This window comes from Mobula birostris, chromosome 9 (genome assembly GCF_030028105.1).
Source record: "Mobula birostris isolate sMobBir1 chromosome 9, sMobBir1.hap1, whole genome shotgun sequence".
Taxonomy (NCBI): domain Eukaryota; kingdom Metazoa; phylum Chordata; class Chondrichthyes; order Myliobatiformes; family Myliobatidae; genus Mobula; species Mobula birostris.
Window position 1 is genome coordinate 1052324 of NC_092378.1, and position 19635 is coordinate 1071958.

At 45.5% G+C, this 19635-nt stretch overlaps 1 protein-coding gene across 6 annotated transcripts in view; it reads right to left on the reverse strand.

Moving 5' to 3' along the window:
* Nucleotides 1-956: 956 nt before the first annotated feature.
* Nucleotides 957-19635, reverse strand: part of btbd11b (BTB (POZ) domain containing 11b) — a 130612-nt gene continuing 111933 nt past the window's right edge. For 3 of the 6 annotated variants that reach the window (XM_072267344.1, XM_072267341.1, XM_072267343.1), the window contains 6 exons: nucleotides 17269-17374; nucleotides 7388-7490; nucleotides 5127-5217; nucleotides 4353-4421; nucleotides 2141-2254; nucleotides 957-1895 (listed from right to left, as the gene is read on the reverse strand). In XM_072267344.1, coding sequence (XP_072123445.1) covers nucleotides 1686-1895; nucleotides 2141-2254; nucleotides 4353-4421; nucleotides 5127-5217; nucleotides 7388-7490; nucleotides 17269-17374 — 693 coding nt within the window. In that variant the 3' untranslated portion in view covers nucleotides 957-1685. Of the gene's footprint in view, nucleotides 1896-2140; nucleotides 2255-4352; nucleotides 4422-5126; nucleotides 5298-7387; nucleotides 7491-17268; nucleotides 17375-19635 lie in introns of those variants that run through there. The other 3 variants (XM_072267342.1, XM_072267345.1, XM_072267346.1) reach the window with 3 other exon arrangements.

Below are 19635 nucleotides of genomic sequence, written 5' to 3' on the forward strand. Positions count from 1 at the left end.
ACTGTAAACATCTTTCATTTGTAAATGAACAGAGTCAACGCAAAATTTTATTGTTAATAACTGTATTGAATAAGGACTCACAGTCAACGAATGGTTTTCTTTTTCTGTATGTAATTATTTTTATTTTGTAATATTTCTGAATAAAGTATTTTTGGGAAAAAAAAATCCCCTAGGTGAACAAGTTTCTAGTGAATCACCTGCCCTTTACCCTCAACGTGGCACCTCAGCAGAGGAAGCCATCCACCCTCAGGTTTCCCTTCAGTGGAGGAGACCAGGAGGTGGTTCAGTGGTAGAACCAGTGAGACTGGGTTCAGTCCCAATCTGGTGCACTCCACCACCCCTCTACCCTCTCCATCTCACAGCAGCTTCTCACGCACAACGCCAGTCCACTCACCACCCAGGACAGGGACAGCTACTTTATTACTATAGAGATATAGTGTAGAACAGGCCCTTCTGGCCCAACCAGACGCATTGCCCAGCAACCCACTGATTTAACCCTAGCCTATTCATAGGACAACGTACAATAAGCAATTAACCTAGTAAGCTTTGCAATATGTCCTTGTTTGCGATTCCAGGGCCTGCAGATTTACGGTTCCCGGGCCAGCATTGGGCTGTGATGAGATACAAAGTCAGGCACAAGTTAGTGATGGGAAAAGTTTGTTGCTGCCACCTCCCCCACGGCTTCTTCAAACAAAGAGGCATATCACATCAGTAGTTATGAATTGTGTTCCCTTACTGAGCAATGGACACTGAGGAGTGGGAATGGTTTCTCAACCGGGTGACAGTGACCACGTGGGAGCTCTTAGCCGGGGACTGACCGACTGACTATCAGACCCACAGCTGGAGAGTTCTTGATCCCTACAGCACTTTTAAATCAGGCTCTTCCCTCCACTCCCCCCCCACCATAACATCCAGTTGCTCATCCATGAGGAACACACAGGCGTCATTAAATCAGCTTTGTAGAAATTTTTTTTAATTTCTCCATTTTAAAAGCAATAACTTCAATCTATCAAAATATAGTCACTTCTCAGATATGGCTACATTCTGCAGCGTGAATAGATTTTAAATAAATAATCTTTGAGCTCCTCTTCAGGTTTAACAGAAATGGTGTATCGTCTGCAAGAAGCAGTGTCCACAAGACCATGGCTGTTTGGTTCCAGTAACAATACAGTACGTACCTTAGTTAAACACAGCTCAAACCTTTTCAGAGTATTACAAATTATATTTAATATAAACAAATATATTGATATATTTTATTATATTCTATATTAGAATAGTTCTTTAATTATGCATAATTTGAGATTCACTAACTGACCCCAGTTCTGGAAGGGACAATCTGCACACTGATAAACTACCCTAATACACTGGGTATCCCTGGACTACAAACACCCAAATTACAGACACCCTTTGGTATGAACTGGCCTGACCCCCTCCTACACAGAGACTCCACACTGCCCCGAGACACGGGCAGCTTCTCAGCATACAAACTGCCCCACTCTGAAGCAGGCCTGACCCCGGTCACTGGGCCAGTGGCTGGCAAAATGAGGATCGAACTGTCCGCTGGGACGACAAGGAACGTGACAGCTGTTCAGAGTCTGTGCATGGAGATAGCAGCTCTCATCCCACTATGTCCCAGTAAGGCAGCTCTCCCCTCCCAGGGTTAGCAGGCTCCGGACACCCATGACTCACACAACGGAGCCCTTGGAGAGGGAGAGGTGAATCGACTGGATTCTTGCTGTCAGGACCCTCTCCAAATCATGCAACAGCTGCTTCCCCGAGGATCCCTCCGGGCAGGAATAAAGTAACTGTTTGAATGCCTCGTTTTCCATCAGAGAGACCATGTACTTCAGAAAGTAGCCTTCGCAGAACGCAGCGAGGTGGGAGGCTCCCAGAAACTGCAGGAGACAGATGGAACACAGTCAGTGGGCCAACATCATAGCAGCCAGTCCGTAGACCACCGCAACACCCATCCATCATACTGCTCACACCAGCAACCCTTCCCTACGCCAGCCCAGATCGCAAGGCAACCTGTCCCCACGTGCCACACTCAAACATCTACAGGCATTGAATTAGGGCTGAACAGGCTGAGGATGGCGGGAGTGATCAGTTGGTGGGTAGGATAGGGTGAGGAGGCTCTGACCTTGGCGTGGTTGTATATCTGCACACAGCTGTCAACGCTGATGGTCCTGGTACAGATAAGCTCACAGTGACGCTGCAGGACGTCCAGCTGGAAGAACTGCGCAGCTGACATTAGCTGTAGGGGTAGAGGGGGGAGTGAAATCAGTGATTGGCGGGAGGGGAGGGTCTCCAAAGTAAAGTCAGTGAGAATGTCAGGACCCCCAATGACACCGACCACTTCACTCAGACCCCACAGCCCAACGTTCCCCACCATCTGTCCTGACCGTCTGCTCTATTACAAATATTCAGACCCACTCCCCTCGGACCCCACAACCCAATATTCCCCACTGTCTCCCCAACTGCCTGCCCTATTACAAATATTCAGACCCACTCCCCTCGGACCCCACAGCCCAATGTTCCCCAATCTCTCCCCTGACCAGCTGCTACATTACAAATACACAGATCCACTCCCCTCGGACCCCACAGTCTGACATTCCTCATTGTCTGCCCTATTACAAATACACTGACCCACTCCCCTCGGACCCCACAGCCCTGACGTTCCCCACTGGCTCCCCTGACCGGCTGCTCTATTACAGAGAGAGGCCGGTTGGCCCATCCCATCTACTTTGGCTCTCATTGGTCTCATCACCTCCTCTTTTCTCTGCAACATAGCACAGGGTAAGTTCTCTCAGTCCATACCGGTCCCATTGCCCACGCATGGCCAAGATCTCTAAGCCTGTCTGATCCATTTACCTATCCAAACCTGTCTCAAACACTTGGTCTGTCAGCTCGTTGTGTGGAAAAGTTGTCCCTCAAATCCCTTTTAAGTCTTTCCCTCACACCTGAAATCTCCATCCTTCCCTAGGGAAATACTGTGGCCATTCACCCTATCCACACCCCTCGCGATTTAGAAACCTCGACGTTCTTTCCTCAGCCTCCTTCACCCCAAGAAACAGTTGCAGCTTGTGCAGCCTCTCAGCCTGTCGTCCTGGTACCACCCTGGTGACGTTTTTCTGCACCTTCTGAGCTTAGCCACATACTTGCTCTCAAGTGGCAGCAAGAATTGCACACGGCTGTTGTACACAGAGGCGTACAAGATGATACGAGGTATGAATCCAGTTGACAGCCAGAGGCTTCCCCCCCCCAGGGTGGAAGTGACTAATACGTGGGGGCATTATTTTAAGATGATTGGAGGAAAGTATGGGGGGGGGGAATGTCAGGGGTAATTTTTTTTAATATATACACAGAGAGTGGTGGATGTGTGGAACACCCTGCCTCAGGTGGTGGTAGAGGCAGATACAACAGGAATATTTAAGCAACTCTGGTGATGTAGGTGATCATGGTCCTGACCGCGATTGTTCTTGATAAACTTTTCACAGAAGTGGCCTTGCCATTGGCTTCTTCCGGGCAGTGTTTCACAAGACGGGTGACCCCAGCCATTATTAATATTCCTTAGAGATTTGTCTGCCTGACATCAGTGGTCGCATAACCAGGACTTGTGTTATACATCAGCTGTTCATACAACCATCCACCACCTGCTCCCATGGCTTCCCCTGACACTGATCGGGGGCTAAGCAGGTGCCACACCTTGCCCAAGGGTGATCTGCAGGCTAGCAGAGAGAAGTAGAGCCTTACACCTCCTTTGATACATCTCCACCCCACCACCCACTTAGACAGGTAATTGGATGATTAAATAAAAACTAGAGGGCTCTGTAGGAAAGGTTAGCTTGACCTTAGAGTAGATTTGGGCTGGCACAACATTGTGAGTCAAAGGCTTGGTCTGTGCTGTCCTGTATGATGGTCCAAGGTCCTTGTCCTAGTTTGTGCTGTCCTGTTCAATAACCTATGGTCTAAGTCCTATGTCCTGTTCGATGGTCTAAGGTCCAAGGTCTATGTCCTGGTTTGTGCTGTCCTGTTCAATAATCTATGGTCTATGTCCTATATCCTGTTCGATGGTCTAAGGTCCAAGGTCTATGCTCTGGTTTGTGCTGTCCTGTTCGATGGTCTAGTGCTCCAGGTGCAGTTTCAACAATGTCTTGTACAGTTGTAACGTCATGTTCCAAATCCTGTATTCAGTGTCCGGTCCTATGAAGGCAAGCGTGTCATACACCTTGTCTACTTGAGTTGCTCTGGTTTAACTTCCCAAAATGTATCTATTTGTGCTTTCAGAGTTAAGTTCAATCAGCCATTCCCCAATTGATGTTGAACATTATCCGAGCCCAAGTGGGACCCACCTCTAGAAGATCAGAGCTGCGGATCTGCAGGGTGTCCGTACCCCCGTGGTACAGGTACTGCATGACCATCTGCCGAGAGAGAGAGAGAGACATTGGCTTCACACCAGCTGGACATGGCGAGGACAAGGCACTCAGCTATAGCCCACCCACTAATGAACAAGACCCAGCTCCCACCCTATGTCCAATGCAAAAACACTACACAGCCTGACCCCAGACACGTGAAACTCAGGGCACCTGACCAGCACTGAGAGAGTTAACCTCAGTGGTAGTCATTTACAAGGGGTTGGAAACAAAGAAAACAGTTTGAAACAGTGATTGAGCTCCTGGTTGTCATAGAGACATGGAACTCCAAAACTCAGAAACTGACCCTTTGGCCCATCTAGTCTGTTCTGCCTAGACCCATCCACCCACAAGTTGTGAGGTCGCTGAACACCAGGCTTCCAAACTGGGCAACCACATGCAAAATTCCAGGCTGTGGGTAACGGGACAGGACAGGGGTTTGGGGGGAGATGTCTCTGGATACAAACTGCACTGAGTGGGGGTGTGAAGGCAAGACAGGCAGTGGGACACTGCTCCAGAACTCTGGCACTTCTGCAGAACCCACGCAGTGCTGCGTGGTGTGTGGGAGGCGAGTGCAGACCCCAGACTCCTGCATGAGGAGAGAGGTGGAGACAAGTTGGGAGACGTCCATCTGGAAGCAGACAATCCACAGATGGTGGTGTCTGATGGGGAGACAGATCGGGGTGCACCTGTCTGCTGGAGGCACTGACTTACCTTGAATATATTGTACTTGATGTGGCTGATTTCAATGAAGATATTGTGGCTGTTGTCTGAGGGCATTCGGCTCGACAGCAGCATCTTAAACCTGTGGAGACCACGGAAATCGCTCAGTCACGGCAACGTCTCACTGAAGGCTCAGTGAACAGACAGCTTTCAGTGTCAGACCTGACACGACACAGAGGAGATCATCAGGATTGGGGGCAGTGTACGGACAGGCGGACACTGTCCAGACAGGCCGCACACAGACCCATGTGCTACATGCGTATAGATACACACACTTTTGCATAGACACACACCAGCCCACACGGGATGCTCTCATACACACAGACGCAGACAACACAACCCACACCTCAGGGCTGAGAATGGGATTCTGCCTGTGAGCTGGATCTGACCCCAGATAAACTCAGTGTAACTTCCAACACCAACTCCACAACCTGTTCAACTCCAGATATCTCTGCTGATGTGGAACCATCACTGTCCCCTGCTCAGCCCTCCACAGCGGCTTGTAACTCCACAACTCCAACTCACCGAGCTCGAATCACCTGCCCCCTCACAGTCTCCTGCCCAGCTCTCTGCAGCGGCTTGTAACTCCCTCTACAACACAAACAATAAACCCCCAAATCACCCTGAGCCAGAGGTCATAGCCCATCAGCCCCATATCACTCCGATCACCTTTCCTGCCCATCCCAGTACCATCTCAAACCCAGCCACTACAAACATCAGGTGCAGATGAGATTCCCCAGAACAACACCTGGGATAGATCCAGTTCTGAGGAGAAACTGGATCAGGTCCCCTCAAGCGGATGGGGTTAACAGGGGTGATGATACAAATACACTCAAAGGCTTCTACAGTTGTACTGTGGAGAGCATTCTGGCAGGCTGCATCACTGTCTGGTATGGAGGGACTACTGCACAGGACCGAAGGAAGCTGCAGAAGGTTGTAAATCTAGTCAGCTCCATCTTGGGTACTAGCCTACAAAGTACCCAGGACATCCTGGGGGAGCGGTGTGTCAGAAAGGCAGCGTCCATTATTAAGGTCCTCCAGCACCCAGGGCATGCCCTTTTTCTCGCTGTTACTAACAGGTAGGAAGTACAGAAGCCTGAAGGCACACACTCAGCGATTCAGAAACAGCTTCTTCCCCTCTGCCATCCGATTCTTAAATGGACATTAAATGTTTGGACACTACCCTACTTTTAAAAAAAAATACAGTATTTCAGTATTTGCATGTTTTTAAAAATGTATTCAATATATGTATACCGTAATTAATTTATTATTTTACACTTTATTTATTATCTTTCTTTTCCCTGCTAGATTATGTATTGCATTGAATTGCTGCTGCTAAGTTAACAAATTTCACATCACATGCCAGTGAGAATAAACATGATTCTCAATCGTGGGGCATATAATTAGTGTAGATTACATGAATCGTTCCAATCACCGATGTCAAAGCTCAATAAAATGAGGGCACACACAGGGGTAGGAGGTTTCGAGGAAATCTGAGAGGGAAGATTTTCACACACAGGCAAGTAACTGGAACACACAAACGAGAAGAGAGAAAGAACCAGAGACACTGAGAGTGACACACCGCCAGAGAGAGTGGGGAATCACACACTGAGAGTGACACACTGCCAGAGAGAGTGGGGAACAGACACTGAGAGTGACACACCGCCAGAGAGAGTGGGGAATCACACACTGAGAGTGACACACCGCCAGAGAGAGTGGGGAATCACACACTGAGAGTGACACACTGCCAGAGAGAGTGGGGAACAGACACTGAGAGTGACACACCGCCAGAGAGAGTGGGGAATCACACACTGAGAGTGACACACTGCCAGAGAGAGTGGGGAACAGACACTGAGAGTGACACACCGCCAGAGAGAGTGGGGAATCACACACTGAGAGTGACACACTGCCAGAGAGAGTGGGGAACAGACACTGAGAGTGACACACCGCCAGAGAGAGTGGGGAATCACACACTGAGAGTGACACACTGCCAGAGAGAGTGGGGAATCACACACTGAGAGTGACACACTGCCAGAGAGAGTGGGGAACAGACACTGAGAGTGACACACTGCCAGAGAGAGTGGGGAATCACACACTGAGAGTGACACACTGCCAGAGAGAGTGGGGAACAGACACTCAGAGTGACACATTGCCAGTAGCGCTGCAGGGGCATGTTCTCATCGTCTCTCGTCCTGCAGCAGTATTGTTGCCGCTCACAAGTCGTCCTCCATAACACTCATGGAATGTGTTACCTTGGCGAGGCAGTGAACAGGAGCACACGGTGTGCATAAAATGGCTTCCCCTCCACCAGGAAGGTGATGTCCGACATCTCCTTGTTATTCAGGAAGTGTGGATCTGCAAACACAGAGCAGAGTGAAATGACCATGGGGTTGAGGAAGCATAACACTCCAGGAATAGAGGCCACCCTGTCCCTCAGGCGACCGCACCCAGCACTGTCCTCAGTGTTCAAACCGCATCCTTCACCCATCTCTCCCATCCTGGAAACTACCCAGAGCCGCCGGGAAACCGTTCATTTCCCACAGGCTGCTGGGGTCTGGATTCACATCGTAATGAAAGAAATTCCTTCCATTTCAGTCTTAAATAGCAGAACCTTGTTCATCACAAGTCAGGTGAATAGTGACCTAGTCTGCGTTCTGACCACATAGCCATGGAACATCCCCTCCATTCCTGCCAACATCCTACGGATTTCCGAGAGAAACATCCCGGGACAATCACCGGGGACAATCTCTGTCCTGCCTAAACATTCCAGGACCATCCTCCAGCAGTTCAGGACATCTTCCCAACACCCTGATACCCCAGACCACCCCCACTGGTCTAGGACATCTTCCTAACACCCTGGTACCCCAGACCAGCCCCCAGCCGTCTAGGACATCTTCCCAGCGCCCTGAAACCCCAGACACCCAGGAGTATCTCTACACTGTACGGTCACCCTTCCTTAAACAAGGTGAGTAAAGCAGTACATTGTTCACCAGCCACATGGACAGCAGCACCTGAGCAGCTGCACAGAGTCTCCCTGGTCGTGGACACATCCTCCTGCAACAACATTTACCTCACATCTGCCATTGCCTCCCTTATTATGAACTCTGCCTGCAGCAGCCGTGGTTTCCCCTGGAGGCACCAAGTCCCTCCGAACAATATTGAACAGTCCCTCACACAGAGGAGTGAGGTGGGGGGGGGGGGGGTGCACACTTTCTCACCAGTCAGCCAGAAACAGGTCAGCTCTCCACTGAGACTTTACCTTGCACAGGAAAGTGTTTAATTTATTAAACAGTAAACACTTTTATTAAAGTTGGCCTCAACTTTGCTCCCACTACCATCGAGGCAGCGGTATAGGAGCAATTACCTTTTGTTTTGGAGTCATAAAACGAATGTGGCGATGAGGCATTTTTAAAACAAACTCCAGACAAATACCTCCCTGTTGAAGCACAGTGATTGTTTGAATTAAAAAATAAAGCAGCGCAGCACATGTTCTTCAGAAGAGAAGTCATGACTGAGTTTTAAAACAAGGCAGAAAATGGACAAATTCACGAGTTCATGAACATGAGTACGGGTGATTATAATCATAATTTAAAAACAGCAGAAATGGCTGGCTACATCGGAATAATAGACACATTCATTACACAGCAGATAACTGGATTTTCTATATTGAATGAATTGAGCAGTATTTTAAAGCAAATCGAATAGCCAATGAGAAGTGAGTGACAACCTTGCTGAGTGCATTGGATTTTTTTTATTAAGTGCAATCATGTACAATAGCCAGATCAGAAATGCTGATCAAGTCAACTAGTTCCCAAAGAGAACTCTGATCGGCCATCAGATGGTTTACTGCTGCTCAGCAATAGAACACAAAAAAATCATGTGTACAATTAAGAAACATTAAAAAATAGTAGAAATACTGGAGTCATGATGATCATGATGAAGTCTGGTGGAGAAACACATTTATACACATGTTGTCCTCCATAATTCAAAGAGATTGAAGGATAAGGTTGCAGGGTGACAAAACGTGGCAGGCGCACTTGGAACTAAAAACTAATCCCTACCAGGAGAAAACAACACCTGTTCTTTCTGCACTGTTCTCCAGCAGTTTAAGCACTAAGTCCAGCCAGAACATAACTCACAAGTGCTCCTGAAAGTCGGGTATTAACCCTACCTACCAACAACCAAGCATTGCCATCCTGGTCCCCTTCATGATAGCTTGTGAAGAAGCATGTGACTTCCCTCCCAGAGATGACAGGTGTTTGTGCACTCGACTCTTGAAGGCTTGGACCCCATCGTTGCAGATGTTTCCAATCACAGCATGTGGAAGGCTGTTCTAAATTCTGACAGCACAGTGAAGGTTGCTTCTATCCAGTGTGTAGGTTCTCGCATCAGGCATAGAAACAGCATGAGCAGGCATAGATAAACTTGATCATGTGGCGCACTGTCTCTCATAAGGCATACAGTTTGCTTAGTTTGGCTGTTACAACTAAATCAGCTGAAATGATCTTTATCGATATCATGAAAGTAATGCAGGACATTTAGAACCAAAACCATTGTTGATTGCAGAACATTAAGTTTCATAAGCGGAATCAAAAGGAAGGGGAATCCATTTCAGCGTATACGGCTGAATTAAAGTCCTCTGAACATTGCCAGTTCAGTAATGGGCTTAATGATGTACTGAGAGATCATTTAGTTTGTGGAATCTTACAAGAAAGTATTCAAAAACTGCTCTTAACTGAATCAGCAAATTATATTTAAAAGATAAGTTGAAATTGTTGTTTCAATGGAAACCGCAGACAAAGACGCAATTGAGTTGCAATCAAAAATGAGAGTGACCGTGAACAGAACTACAATGTGTAAACAGACACCGGCCTGGCTGAACAAATTGTCTTACCCTTGTGGCAGGGGCTCACATACATCAGACCAATGCAGGTTTAATGGCAAAAGTTGCAGAAAATGCAACGGAAGACCAATACAAAGAGCATGTCGGAAAGACAAAAATAAATAGACTGCACAGAGAAGAGAAAAAGATAAAAAGTCAAGTTAATGTTTCAAAAAGTGCATTAATCTGCACGCTGATAATGTCTGATAATGATGAAAGTGACAAGATATTGCAAATCTCGAGGATAGCCTATGAAAACAAGCAATAGTCAAGCAATATGGCTTATGCCAATAGTAAGTGGGAAATTAATTAAAATGGAATTGGGTTCTGCCTTGGCTGTTTCAGTCATTCCACAAAATGAGTTTGAATGGCATTTCACAGATACTGAACTGAAGCTTACAGATATCTAAGAACTTATACTGGAGAAAAGTTAACTCCTGTGGGAATGACTTTCATAACTGAAATACAACAACCAACAAGCCACATTGTGCTTGTATGTGGTAAAAACAGGCTGACCAGCATTGTGGGGATGCGAGTGGCCGAGACAACTACAACCTGATTGGAGATTTATGCAGCATTTGCCAGCCACATCCCCTGTAAGAGAGTCAACTGAAAGGGAATTAAGTAAGGCACTGGATGATGCCACAACTGTCTCCATGCTATACACCATGAACTTTTGCCCAACAGGGGTCAAATAGGTGTTGGTGCCCACCTCTGCCAATCTCCTTGGACCAAGGAAGGACCATGCTGCTCAAAGGAATCATGAAATTAATGAAAGCTGTGGTCCAGCTACAGCTTTTGTAGGAAGCATTTTTGCGAAAGCTTCCGATATGTTATCAAGCAGTTGCTTGTGAAAAGTGGCTTGGTTTTAAGCTGAGAGTTCAAGGAGCCTAAGGAAAGTTGCAAACATTCATCTTTTGTTAGTATAAAGAACCAGATTCTACTCTGCATGCTGTAAGATTATTGCATGAACTCCAAGTGGGAGACAAAACGCTGCTTGTAAAAGTAGATGCAAAGACCAAAGCCCAACTGGATGATGGAGTCAATGGAGATACAAAAACAGAGGATTTGTCAGATGATGTTGTGGATGAGGAAACCAAGAGGGGAGGTTAGATTGTAAAGGGAGCATCCTCACCACATCCACTCTATCAAGGCCTTTCACTGCAAACAACAGGAATTCTGCAGATGCTGGAAATTCAAGCAACACACATCAAAGTTGCTGGTGAACGCAGCAGGCCAGGCAGCATCTCTAGGAAGAGGTACAGTCGACGGTTCAGGCCGAGACCCTTCGTCAGGCCTCTCACCGATCGGTAAGTTTCAATGAGGTTCCCCTCATTCTTCTGAATTCTAGTGAATACAGGCCAGAGCCATCAAAAGCTTTTCTTATGACAAGCCATTCAGTCCTGCCATTTCCAACCATTGGTAGGACTTCCTGATGTCAGCCACCTCTGATACCTGGTGATGGTACATTTCGCACAGTGGCTTGTCCTGCCATGGCCTCTGGCTCTGCATCATTTACTTCCACTTGGATGTCCCCTGCCTGCTGCCTGGAGTATTCTCCGAGCAGGACATCCTTACAGGTCATCTTCCTGACGAACTCATTTCTTCCAGGACTGTGGCCTTGACACTTCCAAGTCCCTGCCCTCCTTTATTCCAGCGGGTGTATAGTCACTCAACATTGGACTTTGGATGTAATCCTCCATATATTGTTGGTAGTTTCTAGGTCTTGATGTCAGTGGCTTCCAGGTCGTTCCTTGGCCAGCACACTATTGCGGCTGGTATCTGATAACTGGTAAGGCAAATGCATTGATGGCTTTGATCTTATTCTTCCCATTCAGCTGGCTTTTTTAGGACCCGTCTCACTCTTTGGAGGTACGTGGATGTTACAGCCTTCCGGGTATTTGTAGCTGTTCTGTACATCTATAGATAGTTGAGATGCACTCTATATTGAGTTGGAGTTTATAGCTAAGCAGGAAGGGGTGTTGTATATTTAATATTTCTGTAATATTTGAGTAATTTTGTAACTATATTGCTTAATTAAGCATTATTTCTTATCTAATTATGGCTATATGTACAAATCCATGAACTGCATACGTCACGACACTACTACCTGTTATGTAAAACTAAGTTAGATTCACATTCCCAGCTCTACCCAATTTTTCTTGCAATTACTTTTTATGTTCTGGAGTTTCGGTACCTCCTCTCTTGATTGTAGCAATGAGAAGATAGAATGTCCCAGGCAGTGAATGCCCTTGCTTTTATTTCTGTTTTCTGTCAGTGGGACTTTCCTGGTGGTCACTACACTGCTCCTGTTGTAGCCACTGATAACATTGGCCCCCCAATCAGTGACTTCTGCCCCCAACGTCCCAATTACAGCTGGTTCTAATCCTGCTATCGGATTCCAATCCTGTCCAACACTGCAGTTTCCCCACCTCTTCCCTGCAACCTCACAAAGCAAACACAAACATGGGTTACACCACATTGGGAGCCCAACACAGAGTTAGATCATAGGATCATCGGATGACTAAGACATAGGAGCAGAGTTAGGCCATTCTGCCCATTGAGTCTGTTCCACTTTACATCCTTACTTTTATATTCTAGTCATCTCGAAATAAATGCTAACATTACTTTTGCCTTCCTCACCGCCGACTCAAACTAAAAGTTAATCTTTAGGAAATCCTGCACAAGGACTCTCAAGTCCCTTTGTATGTTGGAGTTTTAATCTTTCTGCCTGCTTAGAAAATAGTCTTCTGCTTTTGTTCCTTCTACTAAAGTGCAAGACCATACACTTCTCGACACTGTATTTCATCTGCCACTTTGTCCATGCTCCTTGTTAGAGTGATTTTTGGGTTTAGGTCATTTACATTTAGCAATGGCTTTGGCCACCAGTCTTCTGTTCCTTGACAATGTACTGTGGATTTAGTTTGTAACAATGCATTTCCTAAAAGCTGTGAATACCAGTCCAGAGACGATGCTGCCGTCTGTGGGATGGATGTGAACCAGAAGGCGTGAAGTTTGCATGTAGTTTCAAAGGCAGCATTATCTGTACTTTGGAAATATGGATTATCCTTCATCTTGTGCTTCTTGAGGTAGTCCATTGTGGATTTTGTGGTGTGTTTAGGTTCATTATCCTGTTGTAGAAGCCATCCTCTTTTCATCTTCAGCTTTTTTACAGACGATGTGATGTTTACTTCCAGAATTTGCTGATATTTACTCGTATTCATTCTTCCCTCCACCAGTGAAATGTTCCCCGTGCCACTGGCTGCAACACAAGCCCAAAGCATGATCGATCCACCCCGTGTTTAACAGTTGGAGAGGGGTTCTTTTCATGAAATTCTGCACCCTTTTTTCTCCAAACATACCTTTGCTCATTGCGGCCAAAAATTTCTATTCAAAAGGTTCAAAGGAACATCTGAACAAGCCTGATGCATTTTGGAAACAAGTCTTGTGGACTGATGAAGTTAAAATAGAACTTTTTGGCCACAAAGAGCAAAGGTATGTTTGGAGAAAAAAGGGTGCAGAATTTCATGAAAAGAACCCCTCTCCAACTGTTAAGCACGGGGGTGGATCGATCATGATTTGGGCTCGTGTTGCAGCCAGTGGCATGGGGAACATTTACTGATAGAGGGAAGAATGAATTCAATTGAATACCCGCAAATTCTAGAAGCAAACATCACACTGTCTATAAAAAAGCCGAAGATGAAAAGAGGATGGTTTCTACAACAGGATAATGAACCTAAACACACCTCAAACTCCACAATGGACTACCTCAAGAGGCGCAAGCTGAAGGTTTTGCCATGGCCCTCACAGTCCCCCGACCTAAACATCAAGAATCTATGGATAGATCTCAAAAGAGCAGCGCATGCAAGACGGCCCAAGAATTTCACAGAACTAGAAGCCTTTTGCAAGGAAGAATGGGTGAAAATCCCCCAAACAAGAATTGAAAGACTCTTAGCTGGCTATAAAAAGTGTTTACAAGCTGTGATACTTGCCAAGGGGGGTGTTACTAAGTACTGCCATGCAAGGTGCCCAAACCTTTGCTTCAGGCCCTTTTCCTTTTTTATTTTGAAATGATAAAAGATGGAAATAAAAAAGTTTTCTTGCTTAAAATATTAAAGAAATGTGTCATCTTTAACTTTATGCCTTTTGGAAATCAGTTCATCTGTTACTCGCTTAGCTATTCACAGTAACAGAAATTTTGACCAGGGATGCCCAAACTTTTGCATACCACTGTACCTCTCGACTACTAAATTCAATTCCATGATTGATGACAGCCAATACACTGTACACCTTCTTAACCACAGAGCCAATCTACGCAGCTGCTTTGAGTGTCCTATGGACTCGGACCACAAGATCCCTCTGATCCTCCACACTGCCAAGAGTCTTACCTTTAATACTATATTCTAACATCATATTTGACCTACCAAAATGAACCACTTCACACTTATCTGGGTTGAACTCTATCTGCCGCTTCTCAGCTCAATTTTGCATCCTATCAATGTCCCGCTGTAACCTCTGACAGCCCTCCACACTATCCAAACACCTCCAACCTTTGTGTCATCAGCAAACTTACTAATCCATCCCTCCACTTCCTCATCCATGTCATTTATAAAAATCACGAAGAGTAAGGGTCACAGAACGGATCCCTGAGGCACACCACTGGTGACCGACCTCCATGCAGAATATGACCCGTCTACAACCACTCTTTGCCTTCTGTGGGCAAGGCAGTTCTGGATCCACAAAGCAATGTCCCCTTGGATCCCATGCCTCTTTACTTTCTCAACAAGCCTTGCATGGGGTACCTTATCAAGTGCCTTGCTGAAATCCATATACACTACATCTACTGCTCTACCTTCATCAGTGAGTTTAGTTGCATCCTCAAAAAATTCAATCAGGCTCATAAGGCATGACCTGCCCTTGACAAAGCCATGCTGACTACTCCTAATCATATACCTCTCCAAATGTTCATAAATCCTGCCTCTCAGGATCTTCTCCATCAACTTACCAACCACTGAGGTAAGACTCACTGGTCTATAATTTCCTGGGCTATCTCTACTCCCTTTCTTGAATCATGGAACAATATCCGCAACCCTTCAATCCTCCGGAACCTCTCCTGTCCTCATTGATGATGCAAAGATCATCACCAGAGGCTCAGCAATCTTCTTCCTCACTTCCCACAGTAGCCCGGGGTACATCTCATCCGGTCCCGGTGACTTATCCAACTTGATGCTTTCCAAAAGCTCCAGCACATCCTCTTTCTTAATATCTACATGCTCAAGCTTTTCAGTCTGCTGCAAGTCATCACCACAATCTCCAAGATCCTTTTCCATAGTGAATACTGAAGTAAAGTATTCATCAAGTACCTCTTCTATTTCCTCTGGTTCCATACGTACTTTCCCACTGTCACACTTGATAGGCCCTATTCTTTCATGTCTTATCCTCTTGCTCTTCACATAGAATGCCTTGGGGTTTTCCTTAATCCTGCCTGCCAAGGCCTTCTCATGGCCCCTTCTGGCTCTCCTAATTTCCTTCTTAAGCTCATTCCTATTAGGCTTATAATCTTCTAGATCTCTAACATTTTCTTTTCTTCTTGACTAGATTTATTACAGTCTTTGTACACCATGGTTCCTGTACCCTACCATAACTCCCATCTCATTGGAACGTACCTGTGCAGAACTCCACACAAATATCACCTGAAAATTTGCCACATTTCTTCTGTACTTTTCCCTGAGAACGTTTCCAATTTAAGCCTCCAATTTCCTGCCTGATAGCCTCATAATTCCCCTTACTCCATTTAAACGCTTTTCTAACTTGTCTGTTCCTATCTCTCTCCAATGCTGTTGGAAAGGAGATAGAATTATGATCACTATTTCCAAAATGCTCTCCCACTGAGAGATCTGACACTTGACCAGGTTCATCTCCCAATATCAAATTGATGAACTAAATATTAAGCATAAAGCTGAGCTTGATTTGCTACAGAGTCAAATTCAGACCTATGGTGATAGTGATCAGATAAAAACTTAAAACAAATTGATCACTGAACTTACTGAGAAACTACAAGGATCTTGTCTGGAGAAAGAAGAGCTCCAACAAAAATTAGAAAATATGATGTCTTCCCCACAGGAGAAGACTGAAGTTTGTGAGATAGACAAACATTTGATGAAGAACAGATTAATACGTACAAATCTGAAAAAGAACATTTGAATGCTTGCTAGGCTCAAAAACATTTGAATGCTTGCTAGGCTCAAGAAAGTGAACAGAGAGCTGCGAATCCAACATGAACATGAAATCGCAAACTACAGTACCAAATTGGAAATGATTGAGGAGAAGGACAAAGTGTTGAGTAGACTGGCTGAATCTCAGGAAGTCGAGCTTGAGCAGCTTAATACCAAAATGCCGTTTAGTCATGAAGCAGAATTAACCAAACTTCGGGAAGATCTGGAAGCACAGTATGCTGTAAAGACAGAAGCACCTAGAAAGGGAATAGAAGACCTAAAAGTGAGTTTACACAGCACAGAATTGCAGGGAAATCATATATCTGAAAAAGTGGACCAAGAGAAGTTCATTTTGATAGAGAAATGTACGGAATTAACAAAAGAGCTGCAACAAAGGAAGCTGAAATTGGAGATGATGCATATGGAACCTAAAGTGTCAGCCACCCAGACAAGGGAAGCTGAGCAGAAATGGAAAGCAGTGTTGGAGGAACTCTCAGGTCTTCGGTTAGAATTAGAAAAGGAAAGTGCAGAATGATTGTTTTGTTGAATAAAGAAGCTGCTTTGTATCTACCAGTAACACTCTCTCTGGTGATTTCATTCACACAGCAACACCCCTAATCTGTCCAAGTCCTTCCGCAGACTCTCTGCTTCCTCAACACTACCCACGCCTCCACCTTCATATAGTCTGCAAACTTGGCCACAAAGCCATCAACTCCGTCATCCAAATGGAGAAAAGCAGTCCCAATACCAGTCCTTGTGCACTGGCAGCCAATCAGAAAAGGGTCCCTTTATTCCCACTTAATGCCTCCTGCCAGTCAGCCAATCTTCTATCTTTACTGTTTTCCGTAGATGCTGCTGATGTGCTGAGTTCCTCCAGCATTGTGTGTGTGTTGCTTTGGATTTCCAGCATCTGCAGATTTTTCCATGGTTATGAATGCTTTATCCATAATGTCACCTGCCAACTCAACCTCATTACAATTTACACAATAATCAACAAGGATACAGCAGGGTAAATGTCAGCGAACCGAGTACGTACCCAGGCGAGCAATCTGTTTCGGTTTGATATCTGTGAACTTGGGGATTGGGTATGGGCCGTAGCACTGAGTGAAAATTGCTGCCAACTGCTGACTGATGGCTTCGTTCTAGCGTCAGAGAGAAATCAGAGTGAGACTGAGTGAACTCAGCAATGTTCCTGCAACACATCTTAATGAAAGCACTGCCAACTCCTCCTTGAGAAGAATCCACAGCTGCTTCCTGAGACTGGCACCAGGAACCCGGGCATGTGGCTAACCCCCTGTAGACTGGGCAGTGCAGCAGTAGAGCAGTTGGTGTCACATTATACCCCCACTGATCACCGATCAGAGTGCAATTCCTGCCTTTATCTGTAAGGAGCTTGCACGGTTTCCCCATGACCAAATTGGTCTCCTCCAGGTGCTCTGGTTTCCTCCCACAGCCCAAAATCGTATCAGTTTAATGAGTTGTGGGCGTGCTATGTTGTTGTATAAATGAATATTGTATCATTTCTAAATGCATTACTAAATGACAATAAAAGAGGACTGTGTGTCCTCATAATCTAATAATCCATGTAAGCGCTGAAGGTGTGGCTACATTTGCAGGCTGCCTAACACAATCTTCACTGATTTAATTGACACAAAATGATGCGTTTCACTGTATGCTTTGGTGTACATGTGACAAAGTTAATCAGCTAATCTCTCATTACCACACAGGCAGTCATGTGAAGCCATGCGGTTTGTGAAATTGGACATGTCACTCCAGTGCATCTTCTGCTCTGGAGTGGATCACTGCTGCTATAACTCCCACTCAGTCCTGCTCCAAAACCCAACGTGCTCCAAAAACCACCAAACTGTCTCAAACTCTGTTCACCCAGTTCCATGTTTTCTGGTTAACCACCATTCGATTGTGAAATTCTAATCGTCCATGTTGAAAGCCTCTCTGCCTCATCTCTCCCTCCCTCTGCAATCTCCTCAGGCTAGCACCCCTGACCTTGGTACTCCTGCTATCTGCCTCGTCCTTCACTGAAACCTTTCCCACCGCTCGATAGTCCAGAAATCCCTGACCAAATCTCTCCACCTTGTGCCTCCAAAAAGCTCCTTAAAGTGGACCTCTCAAAGCCTTTGATCACCTGTCCCGAATATTTCCTTTTTGTGGACTAATACCATCGAACACTACAGACCCTGCAGACCATGACGTTTTGTCAAACTTTTAACCTATTCCAAGATCAATCTAACCCTTTCCTTTTGTATAGCCCTCCATTTTTCTATCATCCATGTACCTATCAAGAGTTTCTTAAATGTCCCTATTGTATCTGCCTCTACCACCAACTCTGGCAAGCCATTCCATGTCCTACCACTCTGTAAATCAAAACTTACCTCTGAAATCCACCCCCCCTCGTACTTTCCTCTGAAACCCTAAAAATTATGTCTTCTTGCATTAGTCATTTCAACCCTGGGAAAAAGTCCCAGATCTGTCCACTTTATCTATGCCTCATATTATACACCACTATCAAGTCACCTCTCATCTTCTTTCACTCCAAGGAAAACACCCCTAGCTCACTTAACCTATCCTCATAAGAGATGCTTCCTAATCCAGGCAGCATCCCCTGGTAAATCTCCTCTGCACCATCTCTAAAGCTTCCACACCCTTCCTATAATGAGGTGTCCAGAACTGAGCACAATATTTCAAGTGTGGTCTAACCAGGATTTTATAAAGATGCAGTATTACCTTCTGGCTCTTGAACTTAATCCCCCGGCTAATGAAGGCCAACACAGCACATACCTTCACCCACCCTATCAACTTATCGTTCTCATGCTGATGTTCCAAGCACTCAGTACACTCTACAGGAGGGGCACTGAGAAAGGACCAGCATTCTAAATATGGTCTTTCTTCTATCTCCACATATTTTTTTAAAAATCCCTAGAGCAAGGGGTTTAGATGGGGTGGAGATTGTTAGGTGTGTTCAGGAAGGTTTCTTGACACGATATGTAGATAAGCCTACAAGAGGAGAGGCTGTACTTGATTTGGTATTGGGAAATGAACCTGGTCAGGTGTCAGATCTCTCAGTGGGCGAGCATTTTAGAGAGAGTGATCATAATTCTATCTCCTTTACAATAGCATTGGAGAGAGATAGGAACAGACAAGTTAGAAAAGCATTTAACTGGAGTAAGGGGAATTATGAGGCTATCAGGCAGGAAATTGAAGGCTTAAATTGGTAGGTCAAATATGATAGCAGAATATAGTATTAAAGGCAAGACTCTTGGCGGTGTGGAGGATCAGAGGGATCTTGGGGTCCGAGTCCATAGGATGCTCAAAGCAGCTGTGCAGGTTGACTCTGTGGTTAAGAAGGCATATGGTGTACTGGCCTTCATCAATCACGGAATTGAAT